Here is a 23,621-nt window from a genome sequence, read left to right as displayed (position 1 = left end):
GAAGAGAAAGTGAGAGCCAGACTGAAAGCCTAGCCTCTACCAAAATGCAGAAACTTAACTACCTGTGGTTTGGGTCCCCAGTAAGTCTTTGAGGTACTTCTCCAAAGCGTCTTTGGGAATTTCCATTGTCTTTCTCACAGGGCGAGTGTTTGGAACGGCCATTCTCAACGGAAATCCCAAAAGAGTTTCCAATTCTTTTACTGCAGTCTCTGGGTCATCGACCTGGTTTCAAAGAGAATATTGAGCATGGATCCCCAGACAACCCTGACCTCTCCTCCTACCTGTTCTCTAAGAGGGTACATTTTTAGAGGGAAATATAAACAAAAGCCAGTTCTCTAAGCAAGGACTTTGGAGCCAGCATAATCAGCTCATGAAAAAGCCTCAGAATGACTTTCCTCCCCCATTTAATTCCTAACCACATTAAACTCTTTTATCTGCTGGAGAGAGTGCCAGTTAAAAGTTCATTAATACTCCCTTGTGCCAGGAGGGCAAAATATTGTACTGGAGTATCCATTCTGCCCCTATAGGCCCATCACCTAATAATGAAAACCTAAATGTAGAAAGCTGAACAGAGACCACCGCCCCCTCCCTCAACACACACACACACACATGGCTTCTCCTGTTTCAAAGCACTGAAGCGGTCCAAGTAGCTGGTAGTTGAACAGCATCAACCGGCCAGCAGGACTGTCACCCAAAATGTCTTAAGCCTGCCATTCACCTCCCTGTGTAACTCTTTTCTCAAAATGCCTTCTTACTTCCTACTGAAAATATAAGCTGCTAGTCAACTAGACCTCATAATTAAAAAAAAAAAAAAAAGACTGTGGCAGCAAGGGCTAAAACCACCAGAGGCAACTCCAACTCTGAGTGTAAGAGGACTATACTGAAATACCTACACTAGTGTCTGAAGCACAAAGGGGTTCAAAAAACAGTGACCATTACCTTAATGGTATGAATACCAAGGCTGGCAGCTGCTTTTAGATTTGGTCCAAGATCATCAAGAAGGACGGACTCAGAAGGCTGCCGGCCAAGCCGCTCCAAGCACAGCTTGTATATCTTGGGGTCTGGCTTGCAGATACGTTCCAGGCAGGATTCCACGACCTGAGGGAGAGGCAGGAAGGAGAGATGAACATCCCTAAAAGTGGTGTTCCCATGTTATACCCTGGTATGTTTTTTTGAAAAGAAGACCAGAGGGAGAGTGGAGATTTGTCATAACAGGTAACTTAAGAATGTCATAATATAAAATGATGTTGCTTTTTTAAGTGGAGTGATTTGGATATACTCATCAGGAAACTGGAAACACTGATAGCCATCTCACCCATCTTAACAGTAGCTGGGAAACTTAGTGAAACTGGAAGGTGTTCCAAAATGACACAGCATTCTGCTCATGTTAGGTATCGTGGCTGCATGGAACAGAAGAAAAGCTGCATATTTCAGTTTTAGGGTAAGTATTTCACCATGTTTTCAGAAAGAAAGGCAGTATTTACTGTTTTGAAAGAAACATGACTTTAATATCCATATTTCAGAAGTGAAAAAACAAAGAGCTATATTCAACCTAGACAAGAGGACTAACACCAGAGATACTGTCAGTGGCAAAGACAGGTTTCATGCAAAGAGCCTCCTCTATCCTGAGAACCTTGCCTCAAACTCTGTCCAGTCCAGAACTGGTGGGGGGCATCTGAGGGTTCAGGAGAACCCTGAAAAGCTGTCTCAGTGTCAGGCTACCTCTGATCCAGCAACCCCCGGAAGTCCTCTGACATTGACCCCAGGGCTTAATCTCCTGTGAGTAGGTCTAAAACAGCCATAGAGGCCTGTAACCAATACCCTCTGGGTCTGTCCTAAGAATAGAACTAACTCCCTCATTCACTCCTGAATTGACCCTTGCTCTCCAAGATCAAGGACAAATCTGAGGACCCCTCCCTCTCCTCCAAATTCCCACTGTTCAAGGTTGGAGGAGAACTGCCCTTTCAGGTAAATAAATGTTGAGTAACTTACTCTTACTTATTCTTCCCGGTCTCCTAAGGACCTGAATGAGCTAAAAGAAAACAGAGAAATTCCTTCTGAAGAAAACCTCAACAGTGGGCAGTGGAGAAGCCAGATGTTTCAGACACCAGTGAAGGCATCACATGACAGGAAAGGAGCACATCTGGACAGCTGAGACAAGAGGTGAGAGGGGAGCAAACTCTGGGGACCTGGGCCACATCTGGCAGGCAGACACCTCCTCTCAGGTGATTGTATCGGGGGAAGGGAAAAAATTCTTGAGATTTAAATTGGATAAGACCCCTGGCCTTTTCCTTATGTTCTGTTTTGCAAGATAAAAAATTTCTGGGGTTCTGTTTCACAAAAATGTGAATACACCTAATATTCTTGTGCTATATCGTTAAAAACTGCTAGAATGGTAAATCTTAGATGACACGTTCTTGACAATAAAATATAATGTAAACGTTTTTACTTAAACAAATTAGAGGACCAAAATTTAAAAGCCACATTCACCTCAGCAGAAACAGAATCCTATAATATTATTGAAAAGTTTAGGAACAGCTTCCAAAGATGATGGGGATCATAGGAATGGTTATATTAGCTTTGCGTGCAAGCTAAGTTGCTTCAGTCACGTCCAACTCTTTGTGACCCCATGGACTGTAGCCTGCCAGGCTCCTCTGTCCATGGGATTCTCCAGGCAAGAATATTGGAGTAGATGGCCACGCCCTCCTCCAGGGGATCTGCCTGACCCAGGGACTGAACCCACGTCTCTTCTCTCTCCTGCATTGGCAGGTGGGTTCTTTACCACTAGCACCACTTGGGAAGCCCAGATATACTTCTATCAAAACAAGTATTTTTCCTCATAGCTTTAGAGGATAAAAACGTACACTCTTGCTCTTGAGGAAACAGATTTTCAACACTCCAGGTCGCCTGCAGACCTAAGATATGAAAATGGATCAGAAAAAGCTGCCTGAAAGCACCTACCAGAGAGTCTGTGAAGTCTGCATAAATGAGTCCATCGTGTTAAAGAAGCTCACAAGCCCTTAAACACTTGAAGGGCCCAGTGTGAGCCTGGCAAACTTATTTTGTCCAGATCAAGATAATAATCCCCACTGCTGCACTGGAGGGAAGGAATCTCTGAAAATAATCTGCCAGGTACTCTGTAAAGTGCTTTGTATGTATTATAGTCTGGGATCCACACAGCCACCCTAAAGAAACAAAACTGCTGCTCCTGAACCACAGGTAAGGAACTGCGGTTCAGGGAATCAGAGCTACTGCCCACAGCAAGCTGCAGACAGGATCCAAATATGGCTGAGGTCCCTGAGCCCCCAAAGGGGAGGATGCTTGGAGAAAGGCTGTGCTGTGGACAAGCCAGGAAACCAAGAATCAAAGTGGGTAAGGAGCCAGGCAAGAGTACAGAGGGAAGAGAACTCTTATCTTGACAGGGTTTGTATAAGGATGAATGAGGAGGTGGGAGGTGAAGAGAGCATTAGGCTGGGTGGTTAATTTCCCATATTTGAACTCTGAATTTCCGCTCGTCTGTTTCAATAGGTTTTTTTTTTTTTTTTTGTGGCCATGCTGCATGGAATGCAGAGTATTAGTTCACTGAAAAGGGATCGAACCTGCCCCCTGCAGGGGAAGCAGAGTAGGGGACTACCAGAGAAGTCCCCTGATTACATTTTATGTTCTAAAATATCACTATCCAATAGAAATTTCTACAATGATAGAAATGCTATATTGCCCAGTCTGACACAGTAGCCACTAGTCACATGTGGCAGCTGACCACCTGATATGTGGTGAATGCATATTCCTGAGGGCAGGACTTCTGTCAGTTGCATTGAACACAGTAGCCCTTCATGCCTAGCCCGTGCCCAGTACACAGCCACTGCTGTGAAAGAATGTGTTTTCTGACTGAAGTTTAAGTTAGTCATCTGTCAATAATTTCTATCTGTCCCAGGATAAAGATAAGATACTTCCTTTGAGGAAAATGGGGAGTCTTTCGCAGAAGTAACCTCCTGGCACAGAAGACCATCTCCTGACTCAGAATCTTCTCAGGTATACTTCCTTTGAGGAAAATGGGGGAGTCTTTCACAGAAGTAACCTCCTGGCACAGAAGACCATCTCCTGACTCAGAATCTTCTCAGGTCCTTTGATAGTCTAGCCCTTCACACACTGTCCCATAAGGCAGCCCCTAGTCATTTGTGATGATATGCATTTCAGTTGAAATAGAATTTAGTTGCTCAGTGCCACTAGTCACATTTTAAGTATTTAATAGCCATGTGTGTGACTAGTAGCAACTATATTAGACACTTCCTTTCCTGCAGTAAGTCTGTTTGCTTAGCAATGATCTAAGGATTAATGCCATAGAAATAGAGGGCAATGGGGCTGGTCTTTGAAAAGATCAAAGGGCCCATTAAAAGGTGAGGGCTGATCAAAGTACATATGTTATCTGATGCTGTTGTTGTTATATGAGTTCAGTTGTGTGCAACTCTTTTCAACCCCATAAGCTGTAAGCTGTCAGGCTCTCTGTCCATGAAATTTTCCAGGAAAGAATACTGGAATGGGTTGCCATTTCCTACTCCAGGGGCTCTTCCCAACCCAGGGATTGAACCTGTAGCCCTTGTGTCTCCTGCACTGGCAGGCAGATTCTTTACTAACTGTGCCACCTGGGAATCCTTGATATCTGATGACTAAGGTTCAAGTCCAGATGAAAGGGAGTCTCTGAAGCTGAGGTTTCACCCAGTTATCAAAGCCCATAAATAACCTTGCTCACAGCTCAGTGATACTTTGCAAGTCCTCTTTCCCACCTATCATGTCTAATCCTAACTCAGTCAACTGTGTGAATAAACAAACCCATCCATTCAAGACCTTATGAGAGGCAGCGTTAATGCTGCATCCTAAGGTAAGGACAGAGACTTGATTCAGATTGTTCTGGGTCCCTGTCAGCTTACCACATCAAACTGTTTCCGGTCCAGGGGCAAAAAGCTCTTCCCATTGGGAAGATAAAAATTATTGCTCAAGACTGCAGTCTGAAGGCCTTTAGCCCGAATCTGAGATATGGCCTCAGTCATCACTGGAAACTGCTTCGCCACTTGCTCACTGGTCAGCAGAGAGAAAAAGGAGTCCACGGGCACGGAGGTCTTTGACTAAGGTTGGGAGTAGGGAGAGAAGAGAACCAGCCATCATTAAGAATAAGAACAGCTTATCACCAACACAGAAAAACATATTCCAGGCCTCTGGCTTGCTGCCAAAAGGAATTCTCTCTTTCAGCCCTGGTGCAGAACTTTGCATATAAGGTTGAAAAAAGTTTCTTAGAATTAGAATTATAGTGGTTAGGGAATGGAGCAATTTATATCAATATTCCAGTTAAATGAATTCTTTATTTCACTCATTCATTGTCAATTTCAAAAAGATTCTGAAGACTCTAAGAGGATACATGAAACCCTAAAAGTGAATTAAGCAGATATAATTTAATTTTTAATGACCCAGAGATTTGATGATTCTGCATTGTCTCAGCTTCAGCATGACAAACTGAATGTCAGTTTCTGATCAATTTTTGTGATTTTTAAATTCAGTCTCTGTGGATTTTAAAACCTCTTATTTTATCATGTTTCAAAATTTGCAATGGCAAGCCTGCTATTTTATACACACACACTTATTTTACAACAGCTTTATTGAAATACAATTCATATATCACACAAGTGGTGCATTTAAACTGTAAAATTCAGTGCTTTTTAATATATTCACAAAGGTGTCAAACCTTTAAGGCAGTTTTAGAACATTTACATCATCCAAAAAAGAAACATCATACCTATTAGCAGTCACTACCCATTCCTCTGCCTCCCTGCCCCCAATTCCCCAATACTCCCAGTCCTAGAAAATAACAACTCTATTTTCTACTTCTATAGATTTATCTGTTCTGGGTATTTCATATAAGTTGAATCGTACAATATGTAGTCTTTGGGGCTGGCTTTCTATGACTTAGCAGAATGTTTTCTATATATATATAAATATTTATTCATTTACTTAAAATTGTGGTAAGACCACATAACATCATATTCATTGTTTTAACCAGTTTGGATAACATTAAGGACATTCATTGTTATCTAACCAAAACCACCATCCATCCACAGAACTTCACTATGTTTTAAATTATATTTTAGCAATTATATTGTGATGGTATGGGAGTTAATATAAATAAAGAGCACAGAACAATGCATAGTCCAGAGAAAGGCTCAATGTTATCACTGCGTTAAACAAGCTTTCTGATCAAAGCCATTATGCAACAATTCCAGTTTCACATAAACAATAGCTAATATACATAATATTTTATTTTTCATTCGTGCAGTTAAAATTGAGTACCTGGGGATGGAAGAAATAACTTAAAATCTTATAATGGGTTATTAGGTTTTCCCTTCTTCATTTTTAGTTTAACCAATTTAATGGATGAGTGTTGCATCCACTATTCTAGATGACAGAATATTGAAATTCAAGTGTGTTTATCACTTACAATTTCAGAGCAAAGTCTCCCAAATTCTTGTAAGAAATCTTCTGTTGTTATCTCTGCTCTCATAAATTTCATCCAGGGCCCATTTTCACCACCTGAGATCAAGGCCTTCACTATAGTTCCAGAAGGGATATGATTCTGTACTTCCCACTCTACCAAAAGTAAAACACATGGTAAGTGAAATGATATATGGACAAACAGCTCAAGTTCGGGGAGCAGGGTAGTTACCACACAGGTTCTGTGGCATCACTGTGGTGCCAGGTGGGTTCTATCGGGAATTCAGAGAAATTCAGGAAATGGAAAATCTCAGCCTTAGACCTCCCAGGGAACAGCAGTAATAATTTGTGTGACTGAGGGGACACTGCTGCCAAGCATCAGTCCACGCCACCAGCTTGAGATGACGCCGGACACTACTTTATGAATTTTCTTCCCTGGTCTCTCATTAGCTGGTTCACATATATTAGGTCAGGCTTCGCAGGTAGTTCAGAGGTAAAGAATCCACCTACCAATGCAGGAGATGCATTTCATCCTCAGGTTGGCAAGATTCCCTGGAGAAGGGAATGGCAATCCACTCTAGTATTCTTGCCTGGGAAAATTCCATGGACAGAGGAACCTGGCCAGCTACAGTTCATGGGCTCTCAAAAGAGTCGGACATGACTTAGCAACTAACCAACAACAGCAACAATATATTAGGTCACTCACATGGTCCTGGCACGTGGTATGGAAGTACATGAGGGAATAAATCAGATTCTGACAACATTCCAAAACAAACCCTTCATTTGGTAAACTGAAGTAATCCTTCAGGGCAGTGTAGCTGGTACACTGAAACATTCGAATGGAGGATGGTGTCTTTGAAAAATAACAAAATTCTGTCTGTAAAGAGCCAAAGCAGTGGATGGATTACTATTGTGTACTTGGGGAAACGCTGCGATAGTGGATACTTTTTCCTGTACAAGAGGGTTTTCTCTTTCTATAATATACCTGCTTATAGGGCAAAAACATCTAGCATCCATAATTATATCTAAGATATAAGATATTTAACACAAAGTTTTTGTTTAATGTAGTGGCTGTGCACTGAAAATATTTCAGACAACACAGAAAGATATAAAAAAAGAAAACAGAATGACAAAGCAATCTCATTCTTCAGAAATCACCAACAGGACCAACTCAGTATGTCTTCTAAGAACAGCAGGTCTTTTAAAACTCAACCCAAATAATACCTCTTTAATTTTAGAACTAAAGTTAGAACAATTTTTAGGATCTTAAGAGTTGGTAAGCATGCAAGGAAAGGCTCGCTCTCCTACGCTGCTGATGTGGGTGAAAATAAGCACAACCTCTATGGAGTGCAACATGTTAAATGCACATTTACAATTGATGTAGCAATTCTGCTTCCAGGAATTTCTCCCAAAGATATATTTATAAATGTAAGCAAAGATTATGTATACCACTGTTGGAGAGACTGCTTACAGTGAAAACTAGAAACTTACATGTATGTTAATAAAGGGCTTGTTAAAGCGACCATGGTACATTCATATAATGAAATGCCACATAGATGTTAAAAATGTGTAAACTAGGTCACAGGTCAGCAAATTATGGCCTGGGGGCCAAATCTGTCTCCGATCTACTTTTGTGGATAAAGTTTTACTATAACATAATCACACCTACTTGTTGACTATTGCTATGGCTGCTGTTGGCTCCAACAGTAGAGGTGAATAGTACCCCTGACAGAAAAAGTTTGCTAATTCCTGAACTAGACCTATGCCTGCTATTGTTGTTGGTTATCACTAAGTGGTGTCCGACTCTTTGCAACCCAATGGACTGTAGCCTGCCAGGCTCCTCTGTCCACGGGATTCTCCAGGCAAGAATACTGGAGTGGGTTGCCATTCCCTTCTCCAGAGGATCTTCCCAACCCAGAGACTGAACCTGAGTCTCCTGCATTGGCAGGTGGATTCTTTACCACTGAGCTACCTGGGAAGCCCATGCCTACTGATGTAGAAAATTTCGCAAGGTATTTTCCTAGGTCAGAAAAAAAGAAAGGTATATCTAACAGTTTGTATGAAAAGCGAGAGTGGTAGTCACTCAGTTGTGTCCAACTCTGTGATCCCATGGACTGTAGCTCGCCAGGCTCCTCTGTCCATGGTATTTTCTAGGCAATAATACTGGAGTGGGTAGTCATTCCCTTTTCCAGGGGATCTTCCCAACCCAGGGACTGAACCCAAGTCTCCTGCATTGCAGGCAGATTCTTTACCATCTGAGTCACCAGGGAAGCCCAAACAGTTTGTATAGCATGACCCAATCAGTGTAGACACAGTACACACACACACACACACACACACACACACACACACACACACACACACACACACACACACACACGTTCCTGTGTATATATTGGGAATTTTCGGAAGGATAAACAAATTTTTCACAATGATAACCAATGAAGGCTAGAACTGCGGGGAAGGGATGGAGGTGACAATAAGAAATTGGCCTTTGTATTTTTTAAATCCAAAGTATGAAATATACTTTTAGTACCAGCTATTTAATAAATATGGTTGGCATAAGTGAGTTTCTGAATAGAAAAAAATTAATTAAATCTCTATTTCTCACAATTACAAAAATGAATTCTCAAAAGACTAAATACCCAAATCAGGAAAGAAAAAAAAAAACCTCTTAAAGTTATAAAACAATATACAACATCTTTATGAATGTCAAGGAAAGAAAGACTTCCTTAGCCTAGACACTTTACACTCAAGCCATAAAGAAAAACACAGATGATTTTGATGACAAGAAAAATGAAAATCCTGGTATTGCAAAAACATTATAAGATAAAAACACAAGTCAATAACAACCACAAGCCTTACTAAGTGCTCAAAAGATTCCGGGCACTGCTGAATAACATACCATTTAAAAGTATAAGCAGGATTTCAAAAGGCAGAGGAGGCAAGGAAGGGTAGCTTCAAGCAGAGGGAACAGAACCTGCAAAGGCACAGGAGTATAAACACATTCGGCAATTTTAAAGAGCATCAAGTAATTGAAGGTAGCTGAAATGTGGGTGTACATGGCAAATGGTGTGAAAAAAGGACATGAGAGCTGTTTGTGAGAGGCCCTGGAACCAGGTAAAGTTCCAGTCTTGAAGGGGAAAAAACTGCAGGCAGTCAAGGATCTGAAGCAGGAGAGGGAAGGGAGAAGATGTGATGTGTGTTTTAGAAGGGCAGTTCTAGGGGCTGTGTGGAGGGGGTGTAAAACCCAGAGGCGAGAGGTAGACTTAGCAGTTAGGAGGCTGCTGTGATCAAGCAGGTGGGAGAATTTAGGGATATAACATGTGCAGCGGCAGTAGCAGTGGAAAGAAGAGAACAGCTTCTCAAGGTATTCTGGAAAGAGCTGAGAAAATTCCTGCCAAGTGATCTTTATGTTCGCTGCAAAAGCAGAGATTCAGCTACCTGCCAAGGTTTGGTCTGGAGAAGTATGATGGCTCCGAGGGGAGTTTGGAACAGCCCTGTAGTAAGTTCAAGGAATATCAGTGGAGGAATAGAGAGCCTGAGGGCTCACTTGCAGCTGAGCTAAAAAACAAAACAAAACAAAAAGTAGCTCAACCAGTTAGCAAAGTTCGGTAATTTTTCAACCAGGGGCACAGAAAACCTGACCTTGGGTTGATTTAGCATACAAAACTGCCCAATCAGCAACCACAGTCTGTCAAAAGAACAGAGACCTCTGGTCCTTCCTGGTGGCTAGAATGCACATGAGATGGCAGAAAGTGAAGCAGCCAAACCTGATCCACAAGGTGAGAGTGGAAATGGGGTGTGCTCACAGCAGAGCAACACAAGGAAAACAGCCCCGGGCCCTGATATCACAGAGCAACACACTAGCCCAAGACACACACCTGGACTTTCACGTAAAAAACACATTTAACTTCAATCTTGTTTCAGTCAATGTTTTGTTGGTTTTCAAGCCAAACAAATCAAATTTAAGTCAGTTCAACTGAGTGCATAAAAAGGTAATACCAAAAAGGGCTGAAAAAGGAAGGATCAGAGCCTAGAGGTTTGTCTTGTAACAAAAGCAGGTTTAGAGGGCGGTTGATGGAAGAGGAAAGGTTGTGATCACAGTGGGGAAGGCGGCAGATTTCAGCATTCACAAGTAGTTCTCGGGGAAAGGTAGTTAAATTCTACCTATAACATTGACAATAACAATGGCAGCTTGTCATTTTTTGAGAAGTTCAGATGAGCCAAGCACTCATTCTGCTAACCAAGTGCTTTCCATGAATAATCTCACTTAACCATCTCCTAGCACCAAAGAGGTACAGACCATTAGCCCTAATTTAATGATGAGGAAACTAAGACTCAGAGAAGTGAAATCACTTGCCCAAGATCCTCAGCAGCACTAACTGTTGCTTGGAATTTGATTCAAGAGCAAGAATAGCACCCACTGAGACACGCTGTCATCTTCCCTCACCACCCTCCTTTCCCCCACCCCCACGCACCCCGGTCTCCCAAGGTGAAGGAGAATGAAGAGCTCACCTGCGGCCACTCTCCCTGGAGAAGGAAGCAGAACTCCGCCCATGTCAAAAATCACTGCTCTGTAGGGGCCGCCTCCAGAATGTGTCCATCTCCAGGCTCCCGGGTGCCTGCCCTGGACGTGTTTCAGGAAGGCCGCCCTCCAAGCCCGCTGGAGCTGGGAGGACTGCAGAAGCTGCCTTAGGCACATGTTGGGGCCAAGGCTGTGAAGCAGAAACAGGACATGATTAGCCTTCACTGCCTCCAAGTCGACCTCCGTCCTGGCACTCAGGGTGCCACCTGCACGTCTACTCTGACTTCCAACCAGCGTTTCAGACACAACCAGAGCTGAACTCAGTGTCTCTGCCCTCCATGACAACTCCTCAGTCTTCCAGCCAGACACCTCCATTCTGGTGCTCGGTGTGACTGGTCATTCCTCCCAAAGCTCTCCATCTACTCTCTTCATTCCCACTGCATGATCTCACTCACAGACCTTTGCAGCAGCCTCCTAAGTGGTCCCCTTGCCTCTTCATTCAAAATTGCAAATTTGATCATGTCCTACCCCCATTTAAAATTTCCAGTGCCTCTCCACTGTCCTCAAGATAAACTCTCAGCCCCTTAAGCCACCTGAAAAGGCCCTCTGAGAACTTCTTCCCCCTCTGGGCAGCAGCTCTCCTTTGTACTTCACCTTAGCCTGGGTGATCTCAACACTCATGTCCACAGCAGCTTCACTGAACACATGATGCCCTCCTCCTGTGGCCAGGCCTTAGCATATGCTGTTTCCCTGGCCTGAATGCTCCCTTCCATCCATTACCTGGATAACTGCCCACTGTCCCTCAGGTTGTAGTTTGCCTGTCACTTCCTTCATGAAACCTCTTCTGGCCACCAGAAGAGACAGATGAGCAGTCTCTCCTGTACTCTCTCAGGGTGCCCTGTACTCACCTCCTCTTGGCACTCACGATGCCACCACACTATCATCCCTCCTACAGAGCAGGGCGATGACCTCCTGATCTTCACTGCCTCTTTTCTAAACTTACTTTCAACAAGTTCGGGGAAAAAAATAACATACACACAACAGGTACATGTATATACAGATACATAAACATTTTCACATGAATAGACATAAATGTGGCAAAATGTTAATAATTAGTGAAAGGCACATGATGAGAGGTATATGAGAGATCATTGTACTATTGTTTCAAATTTTTTAGAGATCTTAAATAAAAACCTGGGAAAACAACAACAACAAAATTCTACTCGCAGCCAGTTCCCCTTGAAAATCTTGAAGTTTCTCATATGATGTATTTCTCATATGATGTCTAAGAAGCCGGTTAGAGCAAAACAGGTTGGTAAGACAGCCTGCATGTTCATGGGAGTCACCTCAGTGGCACCATAAGGACTAAATAAAGTATAAAAATCTAAAGAAAGAATTCTTAGGAAGTAAATGTTCAAGATGATACAGTGTGTTTCTTATGTAATTGGAAATTTGCTGGATTGGGGCATGAATGCTGAAATGAAAAATGTAGAGATTATTTGCATTTTGGGTTTTACTTATGTTCTTATGCCAAGGCCAAAGTTAATGATGGAAGGAGAAATTTATTTATAGGCTCCTCAACATGTTCTGTGTGAGGGCTTAACAGAGATGAAAAGGGTGTCTGGACCTGAAAGGTTGACTTTCATTCTCATTGAGGACATCATGAAAGTGAAAGTCGCTCAGTCGTGTCCGACACTTTGCAACCCCATAGTCCATGGAATTCTCCAGGCCAGAATACTGGAGTGGGTAGCAGTTTCTCCGCCTCATACTCCTGCTAATGGATAATTCGGCAACTCTCCCATCACTGGCTTCCTTCTTCCTTCCAACTAAAGATGACGCTTCAGTTCTAGCCACGTACTGATTGCGGCTCATTTCATCATCACAGCTGTACAAAGATACTAAGTCAAGTTTACACAAAACTTAAGGTCACGAAACTGGTGATCAGGGTCTATTCCATAATCATCAACGTATCTCTACCGCCGCAACAGAGCCTGGGCTCTCAGTAAACTTTAAGAGATTAGTTAAGAGATTAGTCCGGGAGGGGGGCCCAGATGGATTTCCAGTTCAGGGCACTTAACCAACCCACCGTCCTACCTTAACAGAATCAGAAACACTGCAACTAGTGCCAACTCCCCAGGCGGATTCAGCTCTCTGAGCCTCAGCGCACCTATCTGTAAAGCGTGGCTGACACAAAGTAGCTCTGCCTACAGCTGGAGCGAGGTCAAACACGACAAAAAGAGACCAGAGCTCGGGTCTCTGCAGGGAGCGGGTTCCTCCAACAATCGGAGACCTAGCGGAGCCAGAGACTCCTCGCCGTCAGATAAGGCGGGCTGAGGGCACGTCCCCTCAGGCCTGGGAGCAAAACCCACCGATCCTCCTAGTGTCCAAGTGTCCAGGAACCCTGAGACGTTCCTCCTCCAAGTCCTCTTGGAGATCCTGACCAGTGTGCGCGGGTTCACCTCGGAGCAAACACGGCCGTCACGTGGGCGCATCCAATCAGCGAGCCCGCTGATCCGCGCTTGCGTAACCTCAAGGGTCAGCGACGGTGGCCGGCAGGCGGCAGTGAAGGGTTTGGCTGTAAGCGTAGCACGTAGAGCCGGTGGCGCTGAGGTGGCGGCGGCTGTGGCGCTACCTGCTCCAGGGCTCTCATCCTCAAGGCTCCCGTCCCAGCCTCGCCTGAGCCCTCCGGGGCCTGCGCCGGCCCGCGCCTGCCGTATGAGCGGTTGTCATCCACCCAGAGCTCCCAGAACACTCGCGGGTCCCCGCCGACTTCAGCTTCATTGGTGAGTCCGCGGCCTCGCCGCTTCCCCGGTAGCCCGCGCCTCGGCCCCGGGGCTCGTCCTCTCAGAGTCTGAGTCCGGGCAGGAGCCTCGGCGAGGGCTTTCGCCTCAGGAGGAAGCCGAGGAGTGGTTGGGATCCCTCTCATTTCCCCCAGCCGTAGGAGGACTTCCCCGGGGAAGTCCTGCTTCCTGGTGCCTTCCCACCGGAACTCTTTATATTTGGCCGCGGCGCTCTCTCCAACCTGGTTGAGAGCCTAGTTGCGTGAGTTGATTTCCTCTTGGCTTTATGAAGACGAAATACCCAGCACTCTGATGGCTCCTGGGAAGGTTTAATTAAATCTTTCCTCTTTGGAAAACTTTCCATTAAGGGGCCCTTTAGCAGTAGTTAAAACTAAAATGTCTACACGTTCTGTATCTGAGCAACTAAATACTTCCTGGGCACTGTTTTCTCTAGTTGTCTTCATTCAACCGTACTAGTTAGATGGGTGTGTGAGCCTTCTACAAACTAGGAAACTGAAGTCCTGGGATTAAGCGCCTTGCCCAGGATCATCTGTCCGATGGAATTCTAACTCAGAGAGCTGGACTTGAAAGTCTGAGCACTTCATTCCCAGTCACACAGCCTCCTGAGGGGAAAGGCAGGTATGGCTCTGTTCCTTGAACCTCCATCAGTTATCTAACAATAGTTCAGTTCAGTTCAGTCGCTCAGTCGTGTCCGACTCTTTGCGATCCCATGAATCGCAGCACGCCAGGCCTCCCTGTCCATCACCAACTCCCAGAGTTCACTCAGACTCAGGTCCATCAAGTGCATGATGCCATCCAGCCATCTCATCCTCTGTCGTCCCTTTCTTCTCCTGCCTTCAATCCCTCCCAGCATCAGAGTCTTTTCTAATGAGTCAACTCTTCGCATGAGGTGGCCAAAGTACTGGAGTTTCAGCTTTAGCATCAGTCCTTCCAAAGAAATCCCAGGGTTGATCTCCTTCAGAATGGACTGGTTGGATCTCCTTGCAGTCCAAGGGACTCTCAAGAGTCTTCTCCAACACCACAGTTCAAAAGCATCAATTCTTCGGCGCTCAGCCTTCTTCACAGTCCAACTCTCATGACTACTGGAAAAATCATAGCCTTGACTAGACCAACCTTTGTTGGCAAAGTAATGTCTCTGCTTTTGAATATGCTATCTAGGTTGCTCATAACTTTTCTTCCAAGGAGTAAGTGTCTTTTAATTTCATGGCTGCAGTCACCATCTGCAGTGATTTTGGAGCCCCAAAAAATAAAGTCTGACACTGTTTCCACTGTTTCCCCATCTATTTCCCATGAAGTGATGGGACCAGATGCCATGATCTTCGTTTTCTGAATGTTGAGCTTTAAGCCAACTTTTTCACTCTTCTCTTTCACTTTCATCAAGAGGCTTTTTAGTTCCTCTTCATTTTCTGCCATAAGGGTGGTGTCATCTGCATATCTGAGGTTGTTGATATTTCTCCCGGCAATCTTGATTCCAACTTGTGTTTCTTCCAGTCCAGCGTTTCTCATGATGTACTCTGCATGTAAGTTAAATAAGCAGGGTGACAATATACAGCCTTGACGTATTCCTTTTCCTATTTGGAACCAGTCTGTTGTTCCATGTCCAGTTCTAACTGTTGCTTCCTGGCCTGCATACAGATTTTTCAAGAGGCAGGTCATTCAAAAAATGTTATCTAGCGTGTCTGACTTCTTCCACTTTCAGTTCAGTTCAGTCCCTCAGTCCTGCCAACTTTTTGCGACCCCATGGACTGCAGGCTTCCCTGTCCATCACCAACTCCCATGGAGCCTACTCAAACTCATGTCCATTGAGTTGGTGATGCCATCCAACCATCTTATTCTCTGTTGTCCCCTTCTCCTCCCACCTTCAGTCTTTCCCAGCATCAGGCTCTTTTCCAATGAGTCAGCTCTTCGCATCAGGTGGCCAAAGTATTGGGAGTTTCAGCTTCAACATCAGTCCTTCCAATGAATATTCAGGACTGATTTCTTTTAGGATGGACTGGTTAGATCTCCTTGCAGTCCAAGGGACTCTCAAGAGTCTTCTCCAACACCACAGTGCAAAAGCATCAATTCTTCGGTACTCAGCTTTCTTCACAGTCCAACTCTCACATCCATACATGACTACTGGAAAAACCAGAGCCTTGACTAGATGGACCTTTGTTGGCAAAGTAATGTCTCTGTTTTTTAATATGCTGTCAAGGTTGGTTATAACTTTCCTTCCAAGAGTGAGCATCTTTTAATCTCATGGTTGCAGTCACCATCTACAGTGATTTTGGAGCCCAAAAAATTAAAGTCTGCCACCGTTTCCCCATCTATGTACCATGAAGTGAAGGAACCAGATGCCATGATCTTACTTTTCTGAATGTTGAGCTTTAAGCCAACTTTTTCACTCTCTTCTTTCACTTTCATCAAGAGGCTCTTTAGTTTTTCTTTGCTTTCTGCCATAAGGGTGGTGTCATCTGCATATCTGAGGTTGTTGATATTTCTCCTGGCAATCTTAATTCCAGCTTGTGCTTCATCCAGGCTGGTATTTTGCATAATGTACTCTTCCACTTTGACATGTTTTAAAGACTCAACTGAGTAGCTCTATGTTTTCAGAGCTCTTTCTCTTTGTGACTAGTGTTCCACTGTGTAGATGAACATCATTTATTATTCATTGATTTATTGGAAGTTTGGGTTTCCGATTTTGGCTGTTATGAATAAAACTGTTATCAGCATTTGTGTAAAAGTAAAAAAAAAAAGAAATACTTTTTGAGAACCCACTCTCTGTTGGAGTTTTAGTTGTGTGTGGAAAGGGATGCCTTGCTTTAATGGCACCAGCAGTTCACTCAAGTTCATGGAGATGAATGAAATAAACATTTACAGAATAAATGTAGAACTGCAGTTGTGACAAATGTGGTGAAGGAAGGGAAGATAGTTTTTAGACAGCTGTTACGAGAGGATGTGTTTGATTTGGGGAGGGGCCCTGGGCCTGGTGACGTGGGGAACTTCCCTGAGTGTGTGAATTTTGGAGCCATTAATTAAAAGACTGAATATGATTTAATAGGCTACTGAGTTTTGAAAGTCAACTAAGTTGACATAAGCCACATATACAGTTCTACATGGGTCAGTCATTGATTCATTAATTTATTCAACAAATCTTTAAATAGCTTCCAATATGTGCTAGGCACTGTGATGTAAGTGCTGGGCAAAACAGACGTGATCTCCACTCTGATAAAGCCTATAATCACAGATTTAGGGTGTGATGGCATAACGCTAACCCAGGGTGTTTAAGAAGACTAAAAGTTTTTTAAAGTTTCTATTATTAGTGGACTTTAGCCTTCATTTGGGTTCCAACACAAAGTGTCACTCTACAAGTGCTACTGAAATGTTGGTTCATCTGAGCATGATCACTGTCAAAGCTCTTATCTCCTTCATTTGCTTTAAAGTGCATGATTTTCACTAGAACTGCCCTGCATTTCTGAGTTTATTGCCCTGGGCATTAATTGACTGTCAGGTACAGCAGGAGCCCCAGAGGTGAGTGAGAGGACTACTGCAGAGGCATCTTACAGTCTTGAGGGAGGGCAGCAGAGAGAAAAGGGAAACCTGTGGATGGATACATTGAGAGTGGATTTATCAGGTATTAATCATTCATGTGTTCTTTAGTCAGAGAAATGTCTGAAGAGGAGATTGAAAAGAAGACACTAGCTTCAGCTGTTGCCTGTTTAGAAGGGAAGTCACCAGGGGAGAAAGCAGCAATCATACATCAGCATCTTGGTCGTTGAGAAATGACAGATGTGATCATTGAGACCATGAAGGCCAACCCAGGTATGCTTTCCAAAACCCTAGGCTATCTTCTGTAAGGTAAACCCATGGTAGCTTGTGTTGGAGTGGTGTTCAGTGAGCTGTGATTAAGACCTCTTAGCATACTTTAGCTTTTACTGCCTATGTTCCTTACATGAAGCTGTCAGGGTGGATTTCAGTTTCTCTAAATATTTCTTCTAAATTACTCATAACAAGCTAGGTTGACAACTCTCCTCAGTGAGGAGAGCTACTTAGCATGTAGGTCTGTGGCGATTCATGTTGAATCCAGATAGGCACGGTGTGACTCCTCGCCCCCGACCCCCTCCCCAGCTCACTCCATCCAGGGGAGTGGATGTGTATTGCATCTCCAGTGTGAAGAAGTGGTAGGTTTGGTTTTCAAACTTAATAGCCCTGAATATTTGTCTCACTTAAGAGTGTATGATAGAAGACACCTGCTTTCTTATGGTATTTCTAAACATAAAAGCCATCTCTGCATTTGAGGGTGTCAGTGAGGTTTTTTTATGGGGCAGAGACCACTTTTAAGTTGAGATTCCCCCATAACTCCACTGTTTTGTGAATATAGTTCTTAACATAAGACATCTGGGTCCACAGTGGAGGTGAACACCACTCCCATTTTCTAATTTGGATTCTTTTCTGTGTGAGAACATCTCCGTCAGAGCCCCTTTACTTTCTCTCACAGCTTAAAATCTTCCTGACAGCTGTGGCAAACTCCAGTTCTCATTGTGTCCCATAGGGTGCTGTTTCCTATGGATGGCCTGAATTGCACAGGATAAAGAGAGTTAATACTTAAATTTCTGCCCTCTCACTCTTTTTTAAAATTCAAGTGATTTAAACCACTTTTAAAGAAATATTGCAAGGCATTTAATTTGGATCTGTGGAAAAAAAAATTTTGTCCAAGTTAAAGGCTTATGGAGACCTTTTTCATTCTGAAGAACCATGCATTGGTTGACTTATTCTTTTCTTTAGATAATTATGTCCACTGACTGGTTGCAAGTAAAACAGATGGAAAACTAGTACAGTATGAGGGTGATAGTTGCCCAAAGGAGAAAATAGGTACCTTATAGTTAAAGGTAAGATATTTTACTAGTAATTACTAAATACCTATATCTACTGCTTTTTACTATTCCAACTGTCCATCAACTGGATAAAGACAGATGGATAAAGAGGGTATGGTGTGTGTGTGTGTGCATGTGCATGTACACACACACATACACACAATGGAATATTACTCAGCCATAAAAAGGAATGAAATATTGCATTGGCAGCAACACGTATGGACCTAGAGATTATCATACTAAGTGAACTAAGTCAGACAGAAAAAGACAAATATCTATCACTCATATGTGGAATCTAAAAAATAATACAGGTGAATTTATTTACAAAACAGAAACAGATAGACATAGAAAACAAACGTATGGTGCAAACTACAACACTGTTCCAATTGTGGATATGTGTCATGATGTAAAATGTATGAAAAATGAATTTGCCTAATGGAAGAGATCACGAGTGACAAGAATAAAACCATTTTTTCTGTTGAAATCCAAATAGGATGCCATGTACTTACTAGAAAAATGAGGAGAAAAAGGTGGCCTGTCATGAGTATCCATGGTGACATGAGTCAACAGGAATGTGACTAGGTTGTAAATGAATTTAAACATGGAAGAACTCCTATTCTGATTGCTACAAATGTGGCCTCCAGAAGGCTAGATGTGGAAGATGTGAAATTTGTCATCAATTTTAACTACCCTAACTCCTCAGAGGATTATCTTCATCGAATTGGAAGAATACTCACAGTACCAAAACAGGCACAGCACACACTTACATAACATAAAGCAAGTGAGTGACCTTATCTCTGTGCTCCTTGAAGCTAATCAAGCAGTTAATCCCAAATTGGTTCAGTTAGTCAGAAACAGTTTCAGATCATTTCAGAGGCAGGGGAGACATGCAGGCTGAGTGTCGCAACAGATACTCTGTGGGCAAAACAGATGGACTAAATCCCTTTAGAGACAGAGAAAATTATGAAAGGGGTTACACTAGTCTGCTTAAGAGAGATTTGGGAGCAGAAACTCAGAATGTGGTTTATATTTGCTACAAATTACACCAGTGGGAGCTTTGGAAGCGATTTTGTGCCTGCTGGTATACAGACCAGTTTTAGAACCAGTAATCCAACAGGGACTTACCGGAATGGTTATGATACCATTCAGCAATATGGGAGTAATATTCCATATATGCACCATGGTGTGAACCAGCAAGTATTTTCATATCTGGCTACTGCAGCTGAGCCTATATTTGGTTATCCAGTGCAAACAGGATATTCTCAACAAGACTTCAGAAGTATGTGTAAACATCTGTTTTTCATAATTGCTCTTTAGATGTTATCAGGCAAGATCGTTATTTAAGAAAAGAAACATGGGAAATGCAGAAATGACTGCACTGCAGCAGTAATTATGATGCGCTTTTTTGCTATTTAAGTTGGATATTTCTCTACGTTCCTAAAACAGTTTTTAGGGTTTTTTTGTACTAAAAAGGGCAAGCAGTGTTTTCCCCAAAGTTAAGTGTACAGTGATTTGAAATACAATAAATGAAGGCAATGTGTGACATTCCAATAAAAAATATTTGAAGATTAAAAAAATATTTTTCTCTATCAAACTTTATTCTTCTGACTCAGTTTTCATCTAATTGGAATCCTGCTAATTTTTAGTTTCTGAAAGATGAGCTGAAAGCTACAATGGAAGAAAGTCTTCAGAAGCATCCCTCATTGCACCGAGAAGTAAAGATCAAAGTAAAGAAGGTGTAAATGCTGCTCCTGACTCTCCATCCAGGCAGCTTCCAGAACAGATTTCCTTCTTCAGTGGAAACCTCTCAGTTGAAACAGTTCACAGTATTATGCATCTATTCAAGACAAGGTGAGAAAAACACTGTTTCCTTTTGAGTTTGCCTATTTTTTGACATTGGGCAGAGAAAGTGCTCTTGCCCTGAAGGGAAGTGGATATTTTAAGCTTCAGAGGAATAGAACAATATTTTTTGTGTTAAAGAATTCCCTGGTATTTATATTTAGCTAAATCTTGTAGATTGGCTCAAAGCTTCTTACAAAAGTGACATAGATACACCTGAGAAAATACCTGGGAAAATACTCTATGAGAAGTTAGGTATGCAGGTGATTGGGAAGTTGAAGCAATATAGGAGATAGATGGGCACCAGGTTAGACATTTACAGCTAGCCTCCCGTTTGCATTTCATGGGGCACGAAGAAGTGGGCTTCAAGCTGGATACTTAAAACTGTTAGCATTTTGTGAGACAAGAGATAGGTGGTCTCCAGTTAAGTTATTTACAATCAGCCTCTTGTTTGCCCTCCGAAATGGAAGTAACAATAGAAACAGGGTAAATAGTCAGTTTGTCTCTTGTAAACACCTTAAGGTAATAGTCCTGGCTACACCTATAGTCAAGGTTATAATCATGACAAGGACAAAGAGGGGCAAAACCTTGTTTGAGTAAAGGATTAAGCGATCCCCCTCCCTCCCTCTTTTGAGACAAGGGAGACACTACACATGCCAGAAAGGCTCTTTGTGGGTCAGAAGTCAGGGGACAATGCCAGGCCATAATGAGTCTTGCTCCTCCCAGATGCCTTCACTTTGAGATCCGTCTTGGCTGAGGGGTATGAGTGTACCCCTAAGGGAGTGTCCCAGGTTAGGTCACGTGTGGAAAAAGAAACCAGGTAATTGACCTGGAGGAAGACAAAGACCTGGAAGAACTGACCTATATAAATGACTTAACCATCTCTTTATTGCTCTCCTCCTCACTGGGGGGATGCGCACACCCTTCCTCTCTGGGTGTGCATCTCTGCCTTGCTTCTGTCTTAACTAAGCAAACCATCTCTCTATGTGCTCTCCCACTTGCTGTGCTACGTCTCTAATAAACTTTGTATCTACGTTTACAGTTTCTGCCTCTGTGATAAATGCACTGGGGGCAAAGATCCAGGGAAAAATTGCTTCTAGCCTGTAGCCCTTGCTGGTCTGGTAGCTAGGATTCCTGGTTTTCATCCAGGCTACCCAGGTTCAATACCTGGGCAAGGAATTAAGATCTCACTTCACGCCACTGCTTACTGCTGCCTTGCTGAGACCAGAAGGAAGATAGAAAAGAAAAATTATAAGTGATCCATACATCGTTGTAGTCTCATATTCCCACCAAGTCTTTACTAAAGAAGCTTGTAGGTCAGTTAATTGATTGCAGTTTCATCATTTCTTTAAACTCCTTTCTGTGGTCCAAACAAGGCTTGCTGGAGGCCAAAGGAAAGGAAGAGTTTGGCTTGGTAATCAATAAGCTGGGCCACCAGCTCCTTGGATATTGGTAGCTGACCTCTTTAAAAGTCTTTAAAGAGGACAGTCCTTGTCCTACCTTGTTTGCTCGGTCCCCACTGGGACACAGAATACTCAGGTAGCCATTTTGGATCACAGCTGTTGAAGTGAGTTTGCAGCATTTCAAAAGCAAATTACATTGTAGGGGGCTTTTCTTTCCCCTCTATTCCAGCTATTCCAACCCAGCAACACTTTCTGTAATCTTTAGAGTCACATCCTCAAGGTTCAGAATTCTCTTTCTTATACTTAATTTTTAGAGAAGGCAGGGGCAGCCCACTCCAGTACTCTTGCCTGGAAAATCCCATGGATGAAGAAGCCTGGTAGGCTGCAGTCCATGGGGTCGCTAAGAGTCAGACACGACTGAGCGACTTCACTTTCACTTTTTACTTTCATGCATTGAAGAAGGAAATGGCAACCCACTCCAGTGTTCTTGCCCGGAGAATCCCAGGGACAGGGGAGCCTGGTGGGCTGCCGTCTATGGGGTCGCACAGAGTTGGACACGACTGAAGCGACTTAGCAGCAGCAGCATACTTAATTTTAGAATATAGATCATGTGTTTTTATGTAACTAATTGAGGTCTTACCTACTTCTTGGCAGAACCTTTGGATTTACTTAATATGTGGCCACATAGGATGTGGACGATATGTGAGTCGACATGCCTATAAGCACTTAGAGGAGACCAGCACACGTATGCCATGCAGCCCACCAACCATCGAGTCTGGGACTACACTGGAGGTGAACACCACTCTCATTTTCTAATTTGGGTTCATTATGTCTGAAAACATCTCCCTCAGAACTTTCTCTCAACCTTCTCACAGCTTGAAATCTTCTGACAGCTGTTGCAAACTCCAGTTCTCATGGTGCCCCATAGGGTGCTGTTTCCTATGAATGGTCTGCATTACACAGGATAGAGTTAATGCTTACACTCCTGCCCTCTCATTTTTTTTAAATTCAAATGATTTAAACCACTTTTTAAAGAAATATTGCATGGCATTTAATTTGGATCTGTATCAACAAAAATTTTGTTCAAGTTAAAGGCGTAATTATGGAGACTTTTCCTTCTGAAGAAACACACGTTGGTTGACCCATTCTTTTCTTTAGATAATTATTTCTGTTGACTGGTTTCAAGTAAAACGGATAGAAAAACAGTACAGTATGAACGTGAGGGTGACACTTGGCAGGAGGAGAAAATAGATGCCTTACAGTTAGAGGTAAGATATTTTATTAGTAATTACTAAATACCTATGTCTAGTGGTTTTTATTGTTCTAACTTGGAAGGTTGTTTGGGCTTTTAATTTTGCCATTTGCCCTGCATGTTAGATTTTGTTTTTAAGATCTATATTGCTCTGAGGATTATTAAAATATCTTTATTCCATCTCATTTTCATCTTTGAAAGTCTGGGTTTCACTGAGTCTTACTACTTTCAGTGTCACGTTCCTAGTTGTCTCAAGTTCATCATTAGGGTTGCCCTCTGTAGCTGTGATAAAACTGGAGATAAGAATCTTCCTGTTGGCATCACAGTAGCAGTTGGAAATTGAGCAGACTTGGTCAGGATAAGGAATCTCCAAAGCATCTTTCCATCCTGAGAAGCTTTTTCACATATATTGGGCTGGAGTTTATGAACTGGACCCTTATACAGATGTAGTCATTTGGGGGTATT

General features: G+C 42.9%; 1 protein-coding gene, 1 long non-coding RNA gene and 1 pseudogene across 2 annotated transcripts in view; 2 read left to right on the top strand and 1 right to left on the bottom strand.

The window, feature by feature from the left end:
• The window catches only part of LOC138093935 (acyl-CoA dehydrogenase family member 10), a 49,265-nt gene extending 35,828 nt beyond the window's left edge, over positions 1 to 13,437 (bottom strand). The window contains exons 1-6 of the mRNA XM_068990118.1: positions 13,378 to 13,437; positions 10,999 to 11,198; positions 6,488 to 6,636; positions 4,929 to 5,123; positions 940 to 1,098; positions 63 to 222 (exon numbers count right to left, since the gene is read on the bottom strand). Coding sequence (XP_068846219.1) covers positions 63 to 222; positions 940 to 1,098; positions 4,929 to 5,123; positions 6,488 to 6,636; positions 10,999 to 11,185 — 850 coding nt within the window. The 5' untranslated portion in view covers positions 11,186 to 11,198; positions 13,378 to 13,437. The remainder of the gene's footprint in view (positions 1 to 62; positions 223 to 939; positions 1,099 to 4,928; positions 5,124 to 6,487; positions 6,637 to 10,998; positions 11,199 to 13,377) is intronic.
• A 189-nt stretch (positions 13,438 to 13,626) lies between these two features.
• On the top strand, positions 13,627 to 23,190 carry LOC138093938 (uncharacterized). Its single transcript, XR_011146176.1, has 4 exons — positions 13,627 to 13,791; positions 17,449 to 17,610; positions 20,309 to 20,513; positions 22,559 to 23,190. It is a non-coding gene; the product is annotated as an uncharacterized lncRNA (long non-coding RNA).
• On the top strand, positions 18,949 to 19,979 carry LOC138094024 (probable ATP-dependent RNA helicase DDX5 pseudogene; annotated as a pseudogene).
• Positions 23,191 to 23,621: the final 431 nt, after the last annotated feature.

The sequence above is a fragment of the Capricornis sumatraensis genome, chromosome 17 (assembly GCF_032405125.1).
Source record: "Capricornis sumatraensis isolate serow.1 chromosome 17, serow.2, whole genome shotgun sequence".
NCBI classification, from domain to species: Eukaryota; Metazoa; Chordata; class Mammalia; order Artiodactyla; family Bovidae; genus Capricornis; species Capricornis sumatraensis.
The sequence above is the reverse complement of the archived record's forward strand: the minus strand, read 5'-3'. Positions and strand labels throughout refer to the sequence as shown.